Source organism: Falco biarmicus, chromosome 3, assembly GCF_023638135.1.
Source record: "Falco biarmicus isolate bFalBia1 chromosome 3, bFalBia1.pri, whole genome shotgun sequence".
Taxonomy (NCBI): domain Eukaryota; kingdom Metazoa; phylum Chordata; class Aves; order Falconiformes; family Falconidae; genus Falco; species Falco biarmicus.
The window spans coordinates 60,195,760-60,216,248 of NC_079290.1; the positions used below are offsets into that span (position 1 = coordinate 60,195,760).

A 20,489-nucleotide genomic window follows, 5' to 3' on the forward strand; every position below is an offset into this window, starting at 1 on the left:
CCTCAGGGCCCCGTCCCGGCGGGACAGGGAGCCCCGGCGGCCCCAGCTCCAGCGTCCGCCGCTCTCGCCGGGGCCGGCCCGCGGCAAAGTTACCGAGATACTAGACTGAGATTTTTCTTCATTATTATCTTTCCGGTTCCTCCTCCTCTCCCCCACTGTCCGGGATCTTTCGACACCATCCCGCCAGGCACGCAGCCACCTCCTCTGCAAACAAAGCCGCTCTCGGGGCGGCGGAGGGGGGCGGGAAGCAGACTCGAGCGCTTCGGCTCCGCAGGCGGCGGCCGCGACCGAAAGGCTGCCATCGGCCACCCGCCGCTGGAGCCCGCGCCGCCTCGCCCTCTAGCGGCGGAGAGCGGCGGCGCCGGCGGCTGGGCGTGACGTTCGGCGCTCCCTTTAGCCTGCCTGCCTGCCGGGGGGGACCGCGAGTCAGTCAGGGAGCCGAGCTAAACCGGGACCAACGGCGGCGCCGGGAGAGGAGACTCCGGGATTAAGGGTGCCCCCCCGGGCAGCGGGGGAGGCCAGCGGCGCGGAAGGCGTGGGGCGTCCGCCGGGCCCCAGGGCGAGGGCAGCGGCGCGGCCGGAGGCGGGAGCCCCGGGCACTTGGCAGCCCTCCTGCCCTGCCCTGCGGAGCGGAGAGAGGGCGAGGAGGGGGAAACAGCCCGCGGGGCACCAAGGAGGGGAGCCCGCCCCCCCTCCCCCCCTCCGCTGCCTCACTGACTGGAGGGGGGCGAGAGGGGCGCCTCCTACTTTGGCAAACACTTTGGCACTTTGCTGGATCCGGAGCACGAAGGGGTGGAAATATGGAGAAAGTTGGAACTTGCCTGGTTACTTTGGCCGGACTTTTGCTGGCAGCGGGAGCGCAGACGTTCACAGGTAAGGAGCCGCCTCGCCTGCCCCGGGGCCAGGCAGCCCTCCCGCGGGACGGGGCGGCGGAGGGGCGAGGGGGGAGCGCTGCCCTTCCGTAGTCGGTCGGGTTTGGGGTTTTTTGTCTGTGTGTTTTCTTTCTGCCTGTCCCCCTGGCAGGGCTCGCACTTCGGAGCCGCTATGTACGGTGCGGGGGTGGGAAGTGTCTGGAGGAGGCGGCGGCGGGCGCAGGTTTGCGCCCCTGTCCCCCGACGGCACGGGCGCCGAGGGGACGGGGGGAGGCTGGCGGGGCTCGGGCGGCCCGAGGGCAGGGCTGGAGGGACGGGCGGGACTCGGGCTCGCTCCGGCGTTTGTCCGCCGCCGACTTCCCGAAAGTTTCCCGCTGCCCCGGCGCAGGAGCCGTAGGGCCAAGGTGCGCCGCCGCCTGCCGCCGCCGCCCTCGCCTCCCCGCTCCGCCCGGCGACGGAGCGGGGAGAACTTGGGGCGCTCCGCGGCGGGCGCCCTGCCGCTCCGCCTGCCTCGCCCCGCTCCCCCCGCAGCTCCCCGCGGTTTGCGCTGCCCGCCGGTGCGGCTGCGAAGCGGCGGCAGAACCGGAGATAAAGCCCTGGCCCCTGGTTTCCAGCTGCCCCGAAACGGTCACCTCGGCGGGCAGGGCAGAGGCCGCCCGCATCTGCGGGTGTCAGGATGCGCATCCAGCCAGGAGCCCGGCGAAACGCTCCCTCAGCAGCTCTCTTCTGTTCGCCCGAGTCCTGGAGCTGCTGATGGCTAGCTTGGTCTCCGGTCCTCTGCCTGCACCCCTGGCCTATTTATATGTTGAAGAAACCCGTGATTTTAGACAGAAATTTGGATTGTGAAATAGCTCTGTGTGCTTCCCTGCAAAGAGTAACCAGATTTTTTGTTTGTTTATTTTGTTCCTAACATGAAGTTAGTGCAACTGAAAAGCACGTTAAATTGAAGACATCTGGTCTTCAGTTCATGTGAAGTGTGCTTTGATCTGGTGGGAAGCGATACTTTTGACTTTCCTTGTTGCTCAGGCTGCACAATAGTTTACATTTTGTACGTTACATGTTGCTTCTGTGCAGCACTGCAGCTAAACCAAGTTTGATGGCTAGGAATCAGTGGTCTGTTTAAAAGCTTTTTAAAACATTCAAAAATTATGGCTTTATGTTAGGTTCCAGGGACCTTTTGTACATGCAGCTGCATTTCCTCTAATTTCTCTCCAGCGTTTTTACTGCAGATGAGACAAGAGGATCCCTCAGCAGAAAAAATGTTTTGTACAGAGGTGATCTATAACAACGATGAAATCGTTTTTTAAACACTCATGTTAGGATGAAGCTATGCTCTGTAGTGAATTATGGAACTGAACTCATGTATATTAGCCCTATAACTCATTAATATTGGAAGTCTAGGGTCCAGACTTCAGTGAGAGCTCTTGCTTTATTAAGATAAATCCGTAACTCATTGCTGACCTGTGTGAACTGTCTTGTTTAAAGTTAAGCTGCGGCAACTCTTCTCCTCCTGGATATTAAATGACTTGTGTGTGCGATATGCTGATACTATACTGGGGTCAGCATTTAAGTCCTGTTCATGTTGCTGAAGAACAAACCCACATTAGTGTTAGAAATGAATACAACAGATAAAAATCTATTGCCTCACGCTGTGGAAAGAACTGTGATATAAACAGCAAACAAGTCACATATGACTTGTGCATACATTTATTAAAAAGGTGTGATTCTAACCCGTCTGAATTACTGAAAAACAGAGGCTGCAATTTACTTCAGTGAGATTGCAAAGGATGTCACAGGATGCAGAATCTGGCCCACTTTCTCCACATGTGTGCATATATGTGTATGTTAAATATTGAATGTAAAGATTATTTGTAAAGATGCAAGTACAGACTTTTTTTTTTTTTTTTCCCCCCCAATACGTATTCTTGGCACTGGAAACAAAACTGATTAAATTTACATTTTTGTACTTTACCATTTGAAGTGCGTGCCTGGGAGTAATTTTTGCTTGGGGAAAAAAAATTGCTGTTGCTTTTGTTAAAAGCTTGATGCATCAGTGTCATAGAAATTAAATTACAGGAAAATCTGTCCTTGAGTTGGGTAGTTCTCTTTTGTAATACCTGTCTCTTGGTACAGACAGGCGTTATGTGACTAACCTATAAAAAGTTTAAAAACAAACAATGAAAAAAGAAACAAAACTAATTCCAAATACATTCTAAGGAAAGAATAGCAATGAGTGAGTTAAGTAATCTTTGGCATTACTAGTTCCCTTTTTATTTTTACCCTTTTCTAAAATTACTGATTTTTTTTTACAGAGGTAGGTTCTAATGTTATATTCGGCTATTGTTTTATCTGAGTTTCTTATTTAGAAAATAATCTTACTGAAAGATCAGATCTTGGCTTTTTAAGGCCTGGAAGCTTTCAATCTTTTGAAAGCAGCTTAACAGTTAATAACAATGGGATTTTCTCTGAGTCCTTAACTAAATAGTTTCAAATTCTGGATTCATCAGTTCAAGAAGCAAATGGTCTCAAGAATTTGCATTCAAGAGATGTTACTGAAAACATTGTCTTAAATAGATAATGCTGCTTAAGTTTTTAAAAGTAACTGAGGTCTTTCTGTAAGAGTAGGTTTGGGTTTGGTTTTTTGGGTTTTTTTTTTTTTTTTAGTTTCTGTCTGAGAAACTGTAACACACCTAATTTAGCTGGTTTTGTTTGTAATTTTAACATAAATGTTATTGTGAAGACGATGCTAATATTGCGAAAGTTCCTGAAACATGGTGTCCCTGTCATACAAAATGCCACCTGACTCCACCGTGTTCCTTCTTCTGTCTCCTTGGCAGATTATTTAGGCTAGTGAAAGCAATCCACTGCTGTAAGGGATTTAGGTCAAACATACAGATGTGGAAAGTTAGAAGGGACATTGTAAGCCTAAATATTAGGCCTTATATAAAATGAAGGGTCTAGATGAGATGAGTTCTGTCAGATACCAGAATAGGGAGCTGAAATTGAAGGCAAGGAGATGTGTCATAGAACTCAGAAACTGTTTTTATGAAGGCATCGTGTTGAGATAGATGTAAATTTACACACAGCCTGAATTCTGAAATTGGTGCTTCTTGCTTATAACCTGAATCTGACCGAGAGAGGGCTATTATTATGCTTTTATGTTGTCTATTGCTGTGGAAGGCATCAAGGTTGTATATTAACACACTCTTTTTATGGTACTGAATTTAAAAGTTTTAGTTTTTCTCTGAGAAGCGATGAGTCAGATGGACTGACTAAAAGTGCTTGTAGGAGGCCATTCATAATGAACTCTGCACCAGGACTAGTAGCAATCATGAGGAGAACGGGACGCAAAGTGCTGTACAAAAATTGAAAATTACTTTTCCTAGCGACTAGTAAAAGTTTTACATAGCAAATAGTAGCCCTCAAGATATTTCATGGATTAAAAATACAAAAACTTGCATTCTGAATGGTTGTTGTGCCTTATATTAATCTACTTCATTTTTGGATGTAAGCTCTCCAAAAACAAGAATCACATTTTCCAAAAACAGATGCAACAAAGAAGTTTGACATGCTGAAGTTCAAACTTACTGTGATGATGTTGATATTTGGTGACTGCAGAGGGAAAACAAAAGGAAAGAATATAGGTTAAGTCTTCACAGGCCCTGTCGCAGCTGAAATGAAGCTCCTGGCAATCGGAGCAACGTACAGAAAATAAAAAGTTTCTGGTATAATTAACTGGGTTTAAAGAGATTTCTCAGAGTATTCAGGATCTCTGTTTGGAAGACTTTAATAGCTATTCTGATCACTTTACCAGCAAAGAGCTCTAACTGTGGTTATATCTCATTTTAACAAATTCTGCTTTTGCTCACATTGCTTATTCCAGCTGCTTTCCTTCCTCTCCACCCATCCATCAAGTCTGTATTCCTGCACTTCCTAAGGGAAGTAACATATGCTAGTGAAAGTGCAGCTTTATTAGCAGCTGACACAGTTGTCAGCTCATCAACAAAACTATTCCAGTTCAAGTTCATAGCATGGACTTGGCTTTGTTAAATAGTTAGAGTTGTGGGGCAAGACGCTCAAACTAAACTTCCTGCTGTCACAGATTTTTGCTGCTGCTATTACAGCTGTTAGGTGAATAGGTGAATGACTTGATTTGTGTTTTACACCTAAGACTATTTATGTTTAAAACAGTCCAGGAAATTAATGGAAGCATTTTGAATAATTGGCTTCTAAATATGTCTGTCTTTTTTTTCCTTTTTTTTTTTTTTTTCCTTTTTTAAAAATTTTGACAGTAAGATGAAATAAAGCTTGTGTTCCCCTGTAAACTGGGATGTACATCAGAGTACTTCAGGTCAAAATGAGTGTTGGGGCTTTAGAAGTGGCACAGTTTGTCAAAAAAGAAACTGTGTGGTGGGTATGTGGGTTACTTTTTAAAATGTATTTTATTTAGCTACTCTGATCTTGTTCTGGTGTCAAAACTAAGTAATAGAACATCATCACAAGTTAAAAATAAATCCTACAAAATATTACAAGGATGTAATAACACTGGGGAAAAAATCTTGTGATGTTTATTTGGTCTCACGATTTAGCAGTTGTCAGAATCCATGTAGAAAACAAATCACAGTGTCCTGAAACAATACAGCAGCATATAATTTATGAAAAAATAACATATTTAGTGCTTGCAGAAGTTGCTAGATTGACAGCTAGAGAGACCAAATCCTCAGGCAAATCACAAAACATGTTAGGATGGAGCGAGTAAGCTTCTGAACTCCATCTCAGTAATGTCATTTGAGTCTGACCTGAAGAAATGTGCAGACAGTTTATTTTTCATGTGTGCTCACTCATACACTGAGATGGTCAGCAAATGTGTCAAACAGCCTAGCTGCCGGTGGCCAGGTCAGTTTTACATGTTACTGCTGAGACAATTGGTTCTATTTGCATCATTACATTCAGCTAGAGGAAGATAATAGGTGTAGACTTCATAGAACAAAGTCCAGTGATGTGTGATCAGGACCTGTGAACTGATCCTGTATTTCCCATGTGGCAGCTTTATGCTAAAGGAAATGCCATTTGAGAGGGAAATCTCTTGTATATAAACCTCGTTAGTATTACTGTCAAACACGTATTTGAGGTAGCTACATCACTAAGTTTTAAAGATGTTTTTCCCCAGAAAATGACATACATTTATGAATACCTTTCCTCTCACATTTATGACTTTGGTGTAAAGAAGTAGTTCTGAAAAATTTCCCAGGAATAAATTGCTCTGTTGGTGTGTGCATGTAGCTGAATTATCTGCACAACTTATTTAGGAAAAATTTACAGTCCTCTTTATTTAGTTTGATTTTGCTCATAACTTCGGATCTGTATTTCTGATTTAATCTGTAATGTTACCAATGTATTAAAAAGGATTTCAAGAAACCAAAACCAATTTGGAGCATGTGGTCATGTGTTCAGGAGGAAAAAAAAAATCTAGCAAATTTTACAGTGTGATTTCATTCTCCCGCTATGTTCACATACTTCTCTCTGATTTTTTAGTCTTCGTGAGTTTTGCCTGCTGTGATCTGCTGCTGATCACTAGGTGTAGCTGCATCTCTAAATCCACTTCTCTAAGCGTAGAAAGAGGAAGGGCTGTAGACTGGGCTTTATGAGAATGTAGGTGTATTTGGAGCTGGGGAGGTGTGAAAATCCATGATGGAGTTTTGTGACCTAGAGTATTTTAGTCTATTGGTGGCTTGTTTGCACCAGTTTGATTATAACACAAATTAACTTTTAATTACTTGTAAAAAGGCTGATTTCAGTATTAGTATTCAACAGAAGGATGAATGAATGCTCTAATATAACAAAAATACATAATAAAACACATGAAATCACAAAGAAATTGTCAGTGCTGTCTTAGTGGTTTAAATGCAAGGGCTATTGCTATAGAAATCTGATAAGGTTATATTGATCCTTGTCTTAAAGAAAAGCTTAAGTGTTGTGTATGTCTTCTCACAACCTATTAAAAAGCTTTCTGTTCCATTCATTTTCAGAAATTATGTTGCTGTCAGTGGAATTCTATACTGCTTTTGGAATAAAGTGTTGTGCTGGTTTTTAAGCCATGTGACTTCCATTAATGTTATGAGGAGATGCAGAGGATAAGTCCTCACATATGCTTTAAAAATGAAGGAAAGGCATTTTTCTGCCAGGATTTCTGAGTAATAACAGTAAAAATAAAGGTGTATTTATGCGTCTAACACATACTCATGCTCAGTAGCTGCAAGGAATAAGAAACCAGTGTCTCACCCTGAAGTGTCTGATTCCACAGTGACCCTTTGCCATGTAAGGAGCAATGGTAGTAAAACAAAGTAATGACCACGTTTGTTCAGACAAATCCACGGCAGTATTACACAGGAGGGAGTTCTGAAACCAGGTTAGAATTAGGGTGTATGGGGGTAAAGGTGGGAAGGAAGGGATAACGTTTTCCAGAAGAGTGTAAGAGGTGAACCTTACTGGAAGAGAGTAAGTTGTAGAAAAAAAGCTGAAGTCCTAAAGGCAGCTAAATTACATCTGGGAAACAGAAATGGATTTATAATTATTCACATTTTCTTATTCTTGAACACGTTTGTCGTTAATAATATATTCAAGTCTCAAATCGGTCTTCTGACAGCTTTACATAGCAATAGTTGATTCTCTTTACACATATGATTAAGTGTAATGATGTTAAAGAGTCTTTAATTTTTTTCCTGTGGAACAGTGTAAACCCAACATTTTGCTTCTAAGTGTGTGTGTGTCATTTGTGTCACACACCACCACCCCCACCACCCCCACCCCCCCCGTGTAATCTGCCATGATTTAGAAAGCAGAATGTTTTGGTTACAGTAGAGCCTTTGGAGGGGTAGATTGGCTTTCCTGCCTCCCCCCCACCTTATTTTAATAAAATCTTCTTCATTGTTAAGCTATTACAAATATCTCTTACAGCACTGTTTTGTTAATCACAAGAAATATGTTTTTGCTGTGGAATAACTAACGGCTAATTACCTCTTTCATCACTTCAGCTTTTCATCTTCTAGGAGAATGAAATAGAGCATCACATGCCTGTATTAGAGCAGGGGTTTTGTTGGTTTGGGTTTGGGGTTTGGTTTGGTTGTTTGTTTTTTTTTTTTCTTTGGGAGCTTTTTTTTTTTTTTTTTTCTTTTGAGGTTTATGGCACAGTTATTTTGGGGAAGTTTCTCAGAAAGATTGTGCTTTGTTATCTTGACTCCTATTACCTCTTTTATCCTTAACTCTGAAATCAAACATTGTTTAGAATCTGTATTTTTTAAAGTAATATACTGGATAGAATACTTTTGTCTGTGGCCCTTTTGTTGTAGTTCTGTAGTGCATAAAGGTAGGCTGATTAGATGAAAGAACTGTTGAGTTGTGCTGACAAGATTCTAACATAAGATTGAGGACGATGTTACAGGGGTTCCTGTGCACTTCCAGGTAGATGGATAGTGGACCAGTAATGTCTTCAGGTTTTCGTAATGGAATTGTTCTTAAAGGTAAATGAATAGAGGGGCTTTTCACATTTGTTTTTCTGGTGAATACAGACTACGCTGAAGAAATAATTTCGATCCATGACGTGCACTTCTGTACTTCTGTAAATGCTTGTAATCTCTGCACTAGTTTGTATGTCTGTGTCTTTAAAAAGTTGATGAATTATTACCTTTCAGAAGACTGTTGCATTTTTTGTGGTTTACTCACAGCAGAGGTGGTTGCAAGGGGCCTTTATTCCCCCCTTGGCATTTTTCTTCTCTCTCTAAGGTCAAACAATTCCTTATTTTGGGAGCTGATGCTTAGTAATTGCACTATGGCTGATACAGTAATGTATAACCAAAAAATGGTCATCTACATGCACATCTTAAAGCTTTGGTTACCAAGTCTACATAGTTTCTGAGGGTACGTAGAGAAAAAGGATCTCCAGTTTTTTTTTAAAAAAGAGTATTACCAAGTTATGTCTCAAGCAGAGGCTGAGATTAGGATTTCTAAAGGGATTCACATTGTCTTCTGTCTGCATACAAGCTCCCTTTCACCTCACTTCTGCTATATTCACTTCATGGCTTTTTACTGTTTTAATAAACAGTTCAGTTAACAACTGAAAACAAATACAAAAGTCAATTGCCACCTCGTTATGTTAGGCCCCAGATCAAACATAGCTGTTTGTTTGTTTTTGTTTAGTTTGGTGTATTTGTGCTGTGGTCTTATGTGATTTGTGTATTTGTTTTGTTTGAAAGGAAAAATTTCATTATTACCTATTCCCTTTTCCTTCCTTCTAGTAAATAAAATCACTGTGAGAAGTCCAGTGTTTCCTCACAACTCTGCAGCCTATTCAGTGTGTGCTCATAGGCTTGTTAGAAACTTGAGAGGAAATGTGTTTGTTTGAAGGCTTGACACCGTTTGTGTACCTGCACAGGGCTAGATATAATCTGTTGTCATTGCTGTGATGTTTCTGTTGATCAGTATAATTCAGGATGAACAGTGCTCTGATTATTACAATTTTTGGAAGTTATTACTGTTTTGATAGTGTAAGATCTCTTTTACTTAACTGTTTTAAGATGTGTCATATAATCTTAACTAGGAAATTATTTTCTCTCAGTGGAAGTTTCTGAGCCTGGAGATTTTTCTGGTTCCATGTTCAGATGACATAGCCTAACATGAATCATACCACTGGAGCACAGCACGAAAAAGACAGATATATATTATAACTGCTGTTGTAATAGTCAGTTGCTTAGTGATCAGAACTCCTACAATAGGTGTGGGAGACCCAGGTTTAAGTCTGTGCTGTGGCATTTGACTGTGATGTGGCTGAGGATCTTCATAGCCAGGCTTTTCTGTTCTTTTTATGGGGATTTCTTTAGTTTGGACCAGTAGAGGTTTGGTGGTTGTTGTTGTTGTTTTTTTCCCCATGGTTGAAAAATCTGCTAAGTTTCCATTTGGGGCCGGGGGGCAGCGGCGGGGAAAGGCAGGTGACTGTTCAAAATTCCCCCAACCCCCCATATTTGGAGAAAATGTACAGCAGTCACTTGTCACGACCTGTAATTTCAGTTTTCCCTAGAAATTCAACAATGTGCTTAAATACTGTCACATGTTTAGGATATAGAGACAGTTGTGGACGTTTCCAGGAACCATAGTACTCAGTGGAGTAGTTCTTATGTTAATGACTGAGAATTGCTACAGCCTTTTTTTCCTTTAATGTTACCTTTTCTGAATTCTGCAGAGTAGATGAAGATTATTTTACAAAGCACTGCATTCAACACTTTAATATAGGCACTTTACATAACACATCACTTCAACTGTTTTTCTTTTTAACTTGTGCAGAGACAGCTGTTACTGAAGTAATTTCTCAGTTATGTAAGATAAATTGTTGTCCCAGTAATAATTTTAAGACACCATGCTGTTGATGCCTTCTTTACTGTGTCTGAGAGACGTCATCTAAGTTCAGTTCTAGCTTGGCATAAAACCTTTGCAAGCAACTTTAAATATGAAAGCAACCTTTTAGGGTTAGGTCTGTGACTGTCACAGGAAACCAACAAAACCAAAATACAATTAAAGTTAATATTTATTTAAAACCTTTCAGGTTAAAAGTGCAAACCCTGTATATTGCCATTACTACCTTCTGTTTATAGTGACAGCAAAGCACATGGATTGAAGCTCACGTATAAGTTCATGAGGTGTGCTTTATTTATTTTTACATTAAGAACTGTCATTAGAATTGCCTACATAAATCTAGCCTAGTAAGGTGTATATGTGAATTAGCCTAGCATTTTCATTTGGGGATTTGGAAAACACTGAGGTTTGAGCATTTTATTTATTTAAAAGTGTTTGAGACAAGCACACGCCCTTTAGAGCAAAAATGCATTGAAATTGCATAGGGCCAGGGAACCCTGGACAAATTGGAATACACTCTTGACAAATAAAGAACGGGCTTCTGCAGCAGCCATGCAGCAACAACATATGTGGATCTGAGGTTTTAAACAAGTCTTGCAGAAACTTCAGAGCTGGTTCTTTACATGTACAGTTGCTTAACAGAAAGTCAGTTTGTCCACTAGAATCTGTTACTTCTTTGCATCCTGAATATTGGGGAGTTAAATGTTACCCACTTTACATGACCACAAAAAGATGTGAACATTAAAAGCTGTAAAATGCTCTTCAGGTTATAACCCCGTATCTAGCGTAAGATTATCCATACAGGGAAATGACATAGAAATAACTCCTTTAGAATAATATACCTTACCAATTCTGCCATAGACAAACATACTGCTGTGCTTGTGGGTTGATTCACTGGCAGATCCATGGCTGAAGGTGCACTCCAGCCTTTTTCGCCTGTACCTTCCATTGTCATACAGTGGACTTGGAGTCTTGAAGTGCAGACAATAAATTTGATTGGGAGTAGGGGTGAAGCCTTAAGTATTGCCTATGTTCAGACTGAGAAACTCAGATAAAGACTGTCTGGGCTTGGTCTGCCTGTGTTGCCAAGGTTGCTTCAAGGGGAATTAGGGAGCATAAATCGTGCATGCGTTGTCTGCTGCTTTTGAAATTCATTCCCTTGATTTCTACAGGGTAACAGATACAGTCTTTGGAAGTCTAAATTCTTATTTTGGAAGATACCTTTATGAGTCAGTAACGAATGGAAATAGAAAGCAGCTATGGACTCATTCTGGCATCAGTCAGGAACCACTTCAAAGGTCGTAGTTACATGTGATGGGTTGCAGTTTAGGCTGCAACATGGAAGCTTGTATTTTGAAAGTTATTGCTTGCCTGTCAGTTCTGTTGTGTTCATTGCAAAAAATGGAGTCAGTTTCTGATGTGTAGCCCAGACTCTAAGACTCTGTAATGAAAACTATCTATATTTTTGAAGATCTCAATTTCAAAATGAATATAAATTTGGGGCTTCCTGAATTGGTCCACAGTAAATCTGCCTCCGTGAAGTGGTATCTGACAGCCTTGTTTGGTTCAAATCAGTGCTTGTAGTGGGTAGGTCACAGGAGTTTTGCAACCGTGAGTGAGAAATTGCATTTTTCCAGAACTCGCTCTGTTAGTCTTCATAAACTGCAGGGTGCTATGCTAGATTTGCAACAGTGAAAAATTAATTCTAGTTTGTATGCCAGAATGTATATATGTGTATTTCTGGACATTTCGGAGCAGAACTGGGAAAAAATCAGACCTGTATGCTTGAAACTGGCATTGAGCAAATACGTGACATTCATCAGCAGTCCCATTGACATGATTTCAGTGCTTTGACTCTCCACAGTGGTCTAGCAATAACAGAAAGAATTGGCCAATTACAGTAATCTGCCAAAGCTGTGTACTCTCAAATTTTGTCCAGAGGAAGAGGGAGGGTTCTTACCTATTTTCAGTTCCGTCTAAAATTGCATTTTAGTACCATCTATTCCATTATGAATAACATACATATTTAACAAAGCTGTTAACTGCCAGACCACCTTTAAGAATATACCTGCCACCTCTTGTTCTCTCTCCACTGCCTTTTCCCAGTTCATGTGTCCGCACCTGATCACCATGTTCCACAAATTGCAAATCCATAGTGCCTTCCTCTGCCACCGCCGTCCCTTGGGCAGCTGTGACTGAGGTGAGGAGAGAGCTGAGACTGGAGGATGGTAGCTCTCATTAGGAATAACCTGTGGTGTCACGGGCCACTCTGTTGCCCTTCCAGTGTGGAGATCTACGTATCTATCTTTTGAGAAAGCCCTAGAGCCTCTGGGCAGTCTGTAATAGAAGCTTGGAGATACCGTTTCTGACTGCCTGAGTATTATTCCTAACAAGTTAAGATTTTTGCCCTCCCCACCCCCAAAGATAAATAAAATCCAAATGGTCCCATGCATGGGCTAATACACATGCCAGCAAAGCACGTGCTTAGGAGTGACTACTATAAGCGAGTGAAGTTTGAGACTCGGTGCATTCACACTGAAGATTTGATAGCAACAGCAGGCAGTGCTGGTGGAGAATGAGATACTGTGGCCACATCTAGATCAGACCAGATGGACATTATTCATAATATTATTTGGGTGTGAATGTTTTTTACTTGAGTGTGAAGTAAACTGATGAAGATTTTTTGTTTGTTTTTCAAGCTAAAAAAGAAGTAGTAATATTGGCACTATTTATATAAACACAAGCTCAAACCCTAAAGATGAATATGGCCAGTTTTGGGCGTACTGTGAAAGTAATTACAAAAAGCCTCTATTGACACAATAATTGCAAGTAAATCAGGTGTTAACCTAAGTCAGTGTGAACACACCAATTTCAGCATTTTGTAGAAATGTAGTTACACGTATAGCATTCTGGGAGTCAGAATAGCATCTTTTGCACACACCCCAAATTAAATTCTTGTTCCTTGGTAATGAGTAGAGTAGTCTTTGCCTACTCAGCCTGCATTTGAAAATTCATCTGGAATATTTTTTTCTGTGTGGATAAATGCCTTAAAGTAGTACACTACAGGTGTCAGCCCATTTCTAAATCTTTGGAGTGCTGTTTATGGGGAAGAGGTGATGCAGAATCTTGTATTACATGTCTGCTTCCTTTCTTAATATATAAAGAATAAATGCTGTATGCAAAGATTTAGCAAACAGTTTGTTTGGTTTGTGTTTTGTTTTTTTTTTTTTACCTGCCGTTAAATATTATGTAATGTCCATACCTTGGGGTAACCTCTGGTTTGTCTATGCTGACATGTTAATTTTGGCCCATGTTTTTATGTGTGCTTCTAATCACTATAAATGCATATACAGTGTATTCTGTGCTATCAGTACATATTTTTACTAGTTAAAATTGTGCTTTAAGATAAACTTGAAGGTTGCCACTCTGTACTTTCTGTGTGGATTATTAACCTGGTTCTTATTGATGAAAGTTCAATATATGAGCAGTTTACTGGCTGTGCTTACATCATTCTGTACAGTGCAATATAGATTCTTCTGTGCAGAAGCTGGAGTGGTCTATTAAAGCATTCAAGTTCTTACTCCATATTGAGAGCAGAAGATTCCTTCTTAATCCTCATATGGCTGATGTGTCTGCTGGAGTGTTAATAGATAGTCTAATTTGTGAGCTAAATTACTAATTGTATTATGAGTCTAAACCTTATTAAGCCTTTTGTGTAGAATTAGATCACAGAGCTTTGGGAAGCTGAATACTGGTTGTGTTCTGTCTCCTCTCTTTAATGACAGGAACAAGTTTTACTGGCGTCTTCAGAGCTGTATGAGACTGCAACTCATTTCTTTTGCTGCCTTCTACAGTATCAACAGAATCAGAGGTCTGAAAAGCAGGGTGACTTTAAGAGCAGTTGAAGATTTCCAAGCAGGGTCTCCATTATCTGAAAGCAGTAATATTCTGTGTTTAGCTGAGGTGAGGCCAGGACTGGGAAAATAAAAGGGTTACTCTGATCTTGTGTATATACACTGTGTGGAGGTTCAGCTATGTGGGAATTGTTGAAATTGTGCAAGAGCTTTAAAATGGCTGCAGTTGTATAACAGGGTAATTAGTAGAGGTAGGTATATTCCTGTAAAGAGTTCAGGTAGATGAACTCTTCAACAAATCACTACAGTTAGATTTTTATTTCTAAAGATGTTTGCTACCCACCTAGAGATGGAGGATACACCCTTTATTGCTCAGCTGTGCTGTTAGATTTCACAAGCGCTCTTCATCTTTTTCTGTGCAAATCTAGCTGGGTCAACTGAGATTATTTGCAGAGGTGGTTCATGCTCCCCACTCTGACTTTGCACTGGAGTCTGCCTGCTAATGCAGCCTGGTTGGAGATGGAGCTGGTTGCCTCCAGCGGTGGATCGGTAATAAACAAACAAAGGGGAACTTAATGGATTTTGACATCACTTGCAGTAAGTTTTTATGGTGGTGTGGAAGATGGCTGTGAACTACTGTGCCTTTGCTACAGGAATATTGCACCCATGGTAATTAATTTTCTTTAAGAGAAAATATTCATAGCTACTCTCTACGTTTTCCTATGTATCCACAAGATAGAATTGCAATGGTATCAAGTTTTACTCTTCACACTTTGTATACAGCAGCACTCTTAAGCTGTTGTGAGAAACTATTCTTATTTTACACCTGGAACTATCAGGGCCCTCTATCTACTTAATGGCTTTGCTTTTTACCATTGTAAATGAATGCCATTTGAAATGCTTGTATAATAAATGAAAATACTAGGATATACAGCTTGTGTCACATCATCTTATATTTTTAAAAACCTTTTTCTGTTTCTGCATCAAATTTAGTAATATATTTTATAGAGTATATTAGTAAAAAAATCATTGTCCTGAGAGAGAAAATTCAGAGGCATCTGCATCGTTCTGTTCTGTGTACATTGGTTCTCTCAACTTGCACACTATTATGTTACTGCTAATAGAGCAGCCAAAAGTCATTGCTAAGAGCTAATTGTCTTCAGGTGTGTCTGTAGAAGCCTGTGTTTGTTACGAGGTTTCTGTGTAGCTCCCAAATTTGATTATCATACTTAAGGAAGTATTTTGGTAGGTGAATAGTTTTTGTACATTTTACAAAAAAAATTTCCAGCATTTACATATTCAAATGAAGTATATCTTGAGACCAAAGCTTAATAGCACTACATTCTAAACTTACACTGAAGGGGAGAAATCATGCTGAAACTCACAAAAAATACAAAAGTCTGCCTTTTGGTAACAAATGATGTTATGATGAAATAATTTTGGGATTCAGGAATGGCAGAACTTAGGTGCTTTTTGCACGCTTTCAGAGGCGTGGCTAGGAATGTAATGACTGTACTGACTCAGGCTACTTCTTCTGCAGAAGAGAATAATGCAGGTCATGGAGCCACATACTTTGTTAGAAAGGCTGAACTAATGTTGTAAACCTTAAAGGCCTAACCTGATGTCCTGGGAGGGACTAAAGTAATATGCTATATATGTGTTTAAAAAGGCAAGTGAATGACTTGTGTGCCCATCCTGAGAGCTCTAGCCCCTTGTAAGAAAGGACTTCACACACACCCCCACAGCACCACCGCACCCTTCTGTCAGGTAAAGCACTGGTGGATCTTACCCAGGAAACTGGTTGTCTTGCTGTCCTGTTGTGCTGATGCTGGTTTGTAGGCTGACCAGGCAGCTGCCCGCTTGCTATCTTTTCCTCCATCTCTAGGCTCTGCTTAAAAAGTACTTTATGAAGTATGTCTTTCTACTCAGATTTTTGTCAGATAGTCTTGGTAATTTTCTTAGTCTGGCCTTGATTGGTTTATTTGTGGGGTTTGTTTGGTTTTGTTTTTTCCCTTAGGATGAGAAGTGGTAACTAACATCGGTAGCATTCCTATGGTTGTTTTCTTTGTGCTCTATTTGTACCAGAGACCAGGTTCCCATAGAAAATAGGCAGATCAAACTAGAAGGGTCAGCATTATTTCACATCACTGTGAAGTTCAAGTGTCTTTTACTGGAGGTAGTACAACAGAAAACAGAGCATTGAGTCATGCTTTGTATCTTTCAGGGGTGCTAGTACTGTGTATACAGCTTCCTTTTATACTGCAACTACTGATGTAAACAAATAAGGTGGCCTGTTAATTGATCTGGGAGAACTTCTATGCTTGAACATGTTGTTACACTATTCCTGGATATGGAGAATGGAATACGGATCTCAATGTGTTCAAATGGCAGCATTTTGATTTTTTGTATTCTCTTTGGACCTCTTCAAAGCATTTCTTTGGTCCATATCAGATATGGTGTCTGATAATAATCTGATAATCAGGTGTGGAAAAACTACCTCCATTGAAGTTTTTGCTGCACTTCTTCAATTTAGCCTGGGAGGGAAGCTGGTTCCTGTAAATTGCAGGGGGCCATGAGAGCTACAGGTATGGCATAGCTGGGGGGTTTGGTGGTCATAAGTATCTTTTGTATGTTTCTACAGCTGTGTTCCATGTGATGACTTAATGAACTCTGACAGAAACAAATTTTCAGAATATGAGTTTAGAGTAAATATGCCTTTGAACCCTCAACACAAGTGGCTGCTGATGTTGGGAAAGTACATGAAAGGTAGGGAACTTCATAACAAGGAGTTACAGTTTTAACAAAATTTGTCCTGAATTCAGTAACGGTGCCCATCTGGATTACACCCAAGTCTACAGCTGTCTAAGCCATTAATCTTGCGCAGATGGTCCCACCTTGGTACCGTAGAGCCTGGACTTAAGTTTTGAGATAATTTTTGGGCAAAAGTTGCTCCATCCACAACCTAGTCTGTCTTTTTACAGAGCACCCACTCCAGTACTTCCTACTACTGCTCTATAGGAAGAGTTTATGCTCCTTCCTTCCCTCTTTTGATACCTGTATCCTTACTACACCAGTAAGTATGGTGGGAGCAGCATAGCTGTCTAGTTTGGATTGTAGGTATCTGGGAAGAGGGAGACTTAACAAGTGCTTAAAGAGCAAGTTATCTGTCCCCTGTTAGGTTGTGCCCATCCAGTGAGCGATGGCATACCGGTGATTCAAGTCAGGAATGAAGAGCTGGGGCTTTGAATAAGTTGTGTGGGTTTTTTTCTTTTTTATTTTTTTCCTGTAAATAAAGTCTTGTGATTATGAGGGAGGGTATGGGAGGACAGTTTCGAGATAACTACCTGCTTTGCAGTGCTAATTATGGTATATATTACATATTAATAGGGAACTTTCTGTTGCTATGGGTAGAATCTCCCAGTGGGAGGTACAGGAGAAAGATGTTTCAGAAGCAGAGAGGGATGGAGAAACCTGGCTTTGCTCTCATGTGTGGCAGCATGGGAGCTGGTATTGCTTGTTGAAGCTGGGAGGGCCGCTCTGACAAGCACTGAAGCATTGTATCTTTGCCTTAGAGGAAGCTAGTGCTGTACTGGCTCAGAGAGAACCGAGTTTTGAGCTAGGGAATTTGTTCTAGAAGTTTTCCAGGGATTACTACCACTGTCACTGCGTGAAATGTAGGGACAGTTTGTGCATGGACATGAAGCTATATAAAAGCGTTGCAAAGTAAGAGCTTTTCAAGGTACATTTAGTTGCAGTGCTTTTCTGCTTAGACTTGCTTACGGTCTCCTATATTGCATTTATGCTGTGGGAGTTCGAGAGCTCTGGCCTTGGTGTTTATTCCTAAAGGAGGGAACAGTTGTATATTTAAAAAGAAAAAAAAAAAGAAAAAAAAAGGGATGGGGGGGGTGGGGAGAAAAAAGCATAACTGTGTGGTTGTTATGTTAAATGAATTTTAAAGCTGGTGAGAAGAGGCATTCAGAGATGAGAATGCTTGGGGGGAGAAATGAAAGCACATTGAAGCTGTTTCCCCTTGAGGGCTTCAGGCAGGACTGAGAAGAAGTGGTGCATACTGAAGCCTTGTTTATAGTCTTTCACTTACTGTTAATAAAACAGGGATGTTCTAAAAGGTTTCCATAATTAAAATGCAGTCCTTGAGTATAGTGCATTTTCAGAGTGGTCTAAAGCCCTGCTGCTTCTCAGACTACTTAAATCATTATTTATAACAAATGCTGCAGTGGACTTCGTGCTTTGAAGTTGTTTTCAATCAGAATGATGTTAAAAATGTTGGGTATTGAATAAATGAAAATAGAACTTGTGAGGAAGCTGATAAGTGTACAAATTGACTGGTTAGTAACTAATTACCAGTACAGAGATTGTTTTTGCCTTCTCTTTTTTTCTTAATTGACTGAATATTAATAAATCAGGTTTATTTCTGGAAAACAGCAAGTTTTAATGGTCTGGCAGAAATTCGTAATAAAAAAGCTAAAGAATTAGCATAATAAATAATTATTGCTTCCAGGGTTTTTATTGTTAAGATAATAAAATGTTAAAAAGCAAACCACTTGAGGAGAAAGTAATTGCACTGACAAGCACCACACAGCTAGCATTCACAATAAAGTAAACCTTCCTTCAATGTCAACCTGATTTGCTATCCACATAAATGCTTCCTCACATTATGGAAATGTACTTTTTCTATCAACAGGAAAGAATAAAACTCTAGGCATCTAATTAATCTTGCCTGACATTTGATTTCATACACAGGTTAAAACATGAGGCAGGTGGGTCTGTTCCCCCCCCTTGCCCCATGTCCATGACCACAGGCAAATCTCTCCATTAATGTCAAACTGCATCTATGTGTCTGTGTCTGCCACATGTCAGTCATTAATGAGTTAGTGTTGCTTATATTTGATTCATATGCACTAGTTTTCTTGTCTGGAGGGCTTGATAAATAGGGAACTACAAAGCTTCAGCTCTACATCACAAACATTTCACCTTGACCTTCCCTGTAAAGGAAGAGGGACTCTACTGTATAGAAGGATTAAAGTGGTAATTTGCAGCATAGGGGGTTTCCAAGTTGGTGCAATAAAGTAGAAAAAAGAAGTAAAACTGATTTGGCTTTGACATTTTTATTGATTAAGAGGGCTCTTGTAAAAGACTAAGAACTCTTAATAATGTGTAGCTGTATTACCTGCAGTAGTTTAGACTTGTTGATGGCAGGATTATTTTTCTGAAGTGCGCAGAAAAACTCTACTAAGCTAGTTAGTTGCATTATGGATATTTTATTTTCCAAAATTCTAGTTAATGGCTTTTGCCAGAGGCAATGTGCAGCACTTGAAAATGTGGTGGCTTGACCTTGTATGCAAAAACCTGTGTAATTCCATTGTATTTTTACATACTTAGGTAATAGGAACATTCAAAAGGACACAGCTAAGAACTTGGGTGGAAGTAGTAAAATCTGCTTGTTCTTCGAAGTAAAGCAGTGATAACCTTAAGTGGTTTCATAATTAATGTTAGCAAACTGAAAAATATCTTCATGAACATAGTTCATGTATTAAAATATTTTCCGGTAGTGTTTGCATGCAAAATCCTTTGGCACTGGGGAATAAATACTTGTTTATGAAATCAAAAAAGTAATAGGAAGAATCAGTTTTGTTTTGCTGACTAAATGCAAAAAGTAAAAGCATCACTGGTGAATAACGTGTGATTTTATTTTTTTATTTGTATTTTTTAGAAGTTAAATTCTAAACATAAACTTTTGTTTCTACTGTCTGTCTACTACATAGTAAGTGTGTAAGTGCAATTGAAATGTTTTCTCTTTGCATTCTGTATGAAGGTCTGGATGCTGTTTGGAAGAAGTGGTGTACAGCAGCTCCTAGCCACAGCTGTATAGCAGCCCATTCTATAAATCACTTCCTAATGGTGCTGAAAAAATAGTGTACTAGATCAAAAAAAATCCAAACAACTTTGATGTTTATGCCAAATTGGTTGTTTATGAATCGTATGCTACGGGAAGTTAATAGGCAAAAATTGTAAATGAGAAATGTTCTTGTGATGAACACTGCATTATGTAGGTGGCTACTTCACGTGTCACCTGCTTTTGAACAGTGATGGGTAGAATCTGATGCCAGATGAATTAGCATTTAGACCTAAAAAGAGAGAAGTTTACTCATGGTTGAGTTTTGGTGACCGTGGCTTTCGCTTTTTGTGGTATTGGTGCTTGGTTTCACTGTCTTCCTGTAATCTTGAAAGGCAGCTTCAGCGGATGGAGGTAGAAGATGGAACCAGGAAATGCAACTACCTGCTAAATCATTCTCGATTATGAGGTTCTCGTTGTCAGCTTTTTCCTGGATATTTCTTG

At 40.5% G+C, this 20,489-nt stretch overlaps 1 protein-coding gene across 9 annotated transcripts in view; it reads left to right on the forward strand.

Annotated features, from left to right (window-relative positions):
- The first annotated feature begins 325 nt into the window (after positions 1 to 325).
- Positions 326 to 20,489, forward strand: part of PTPRM (protein tyrosine phosphatase receptor type M) — a 481,749-nt gene continuing 461,585 nt past the window's right edge. For all 9 annotated transcript variants that reach the window (XM_056332147.1, XM_056332148.1, XM_056332152.1 and 6 more), the window contains exon 1: positions 326 to 873. In XM_056332147.1, coding sequence (XP_056188122.1) covers positions 801 to 873 — 73 coding nt within the window. In that variant the 5' untranslated portion in view covers positions 326 to 800. The remainder of the gene's footprint in view (positions 874 to 20,489) is intronic.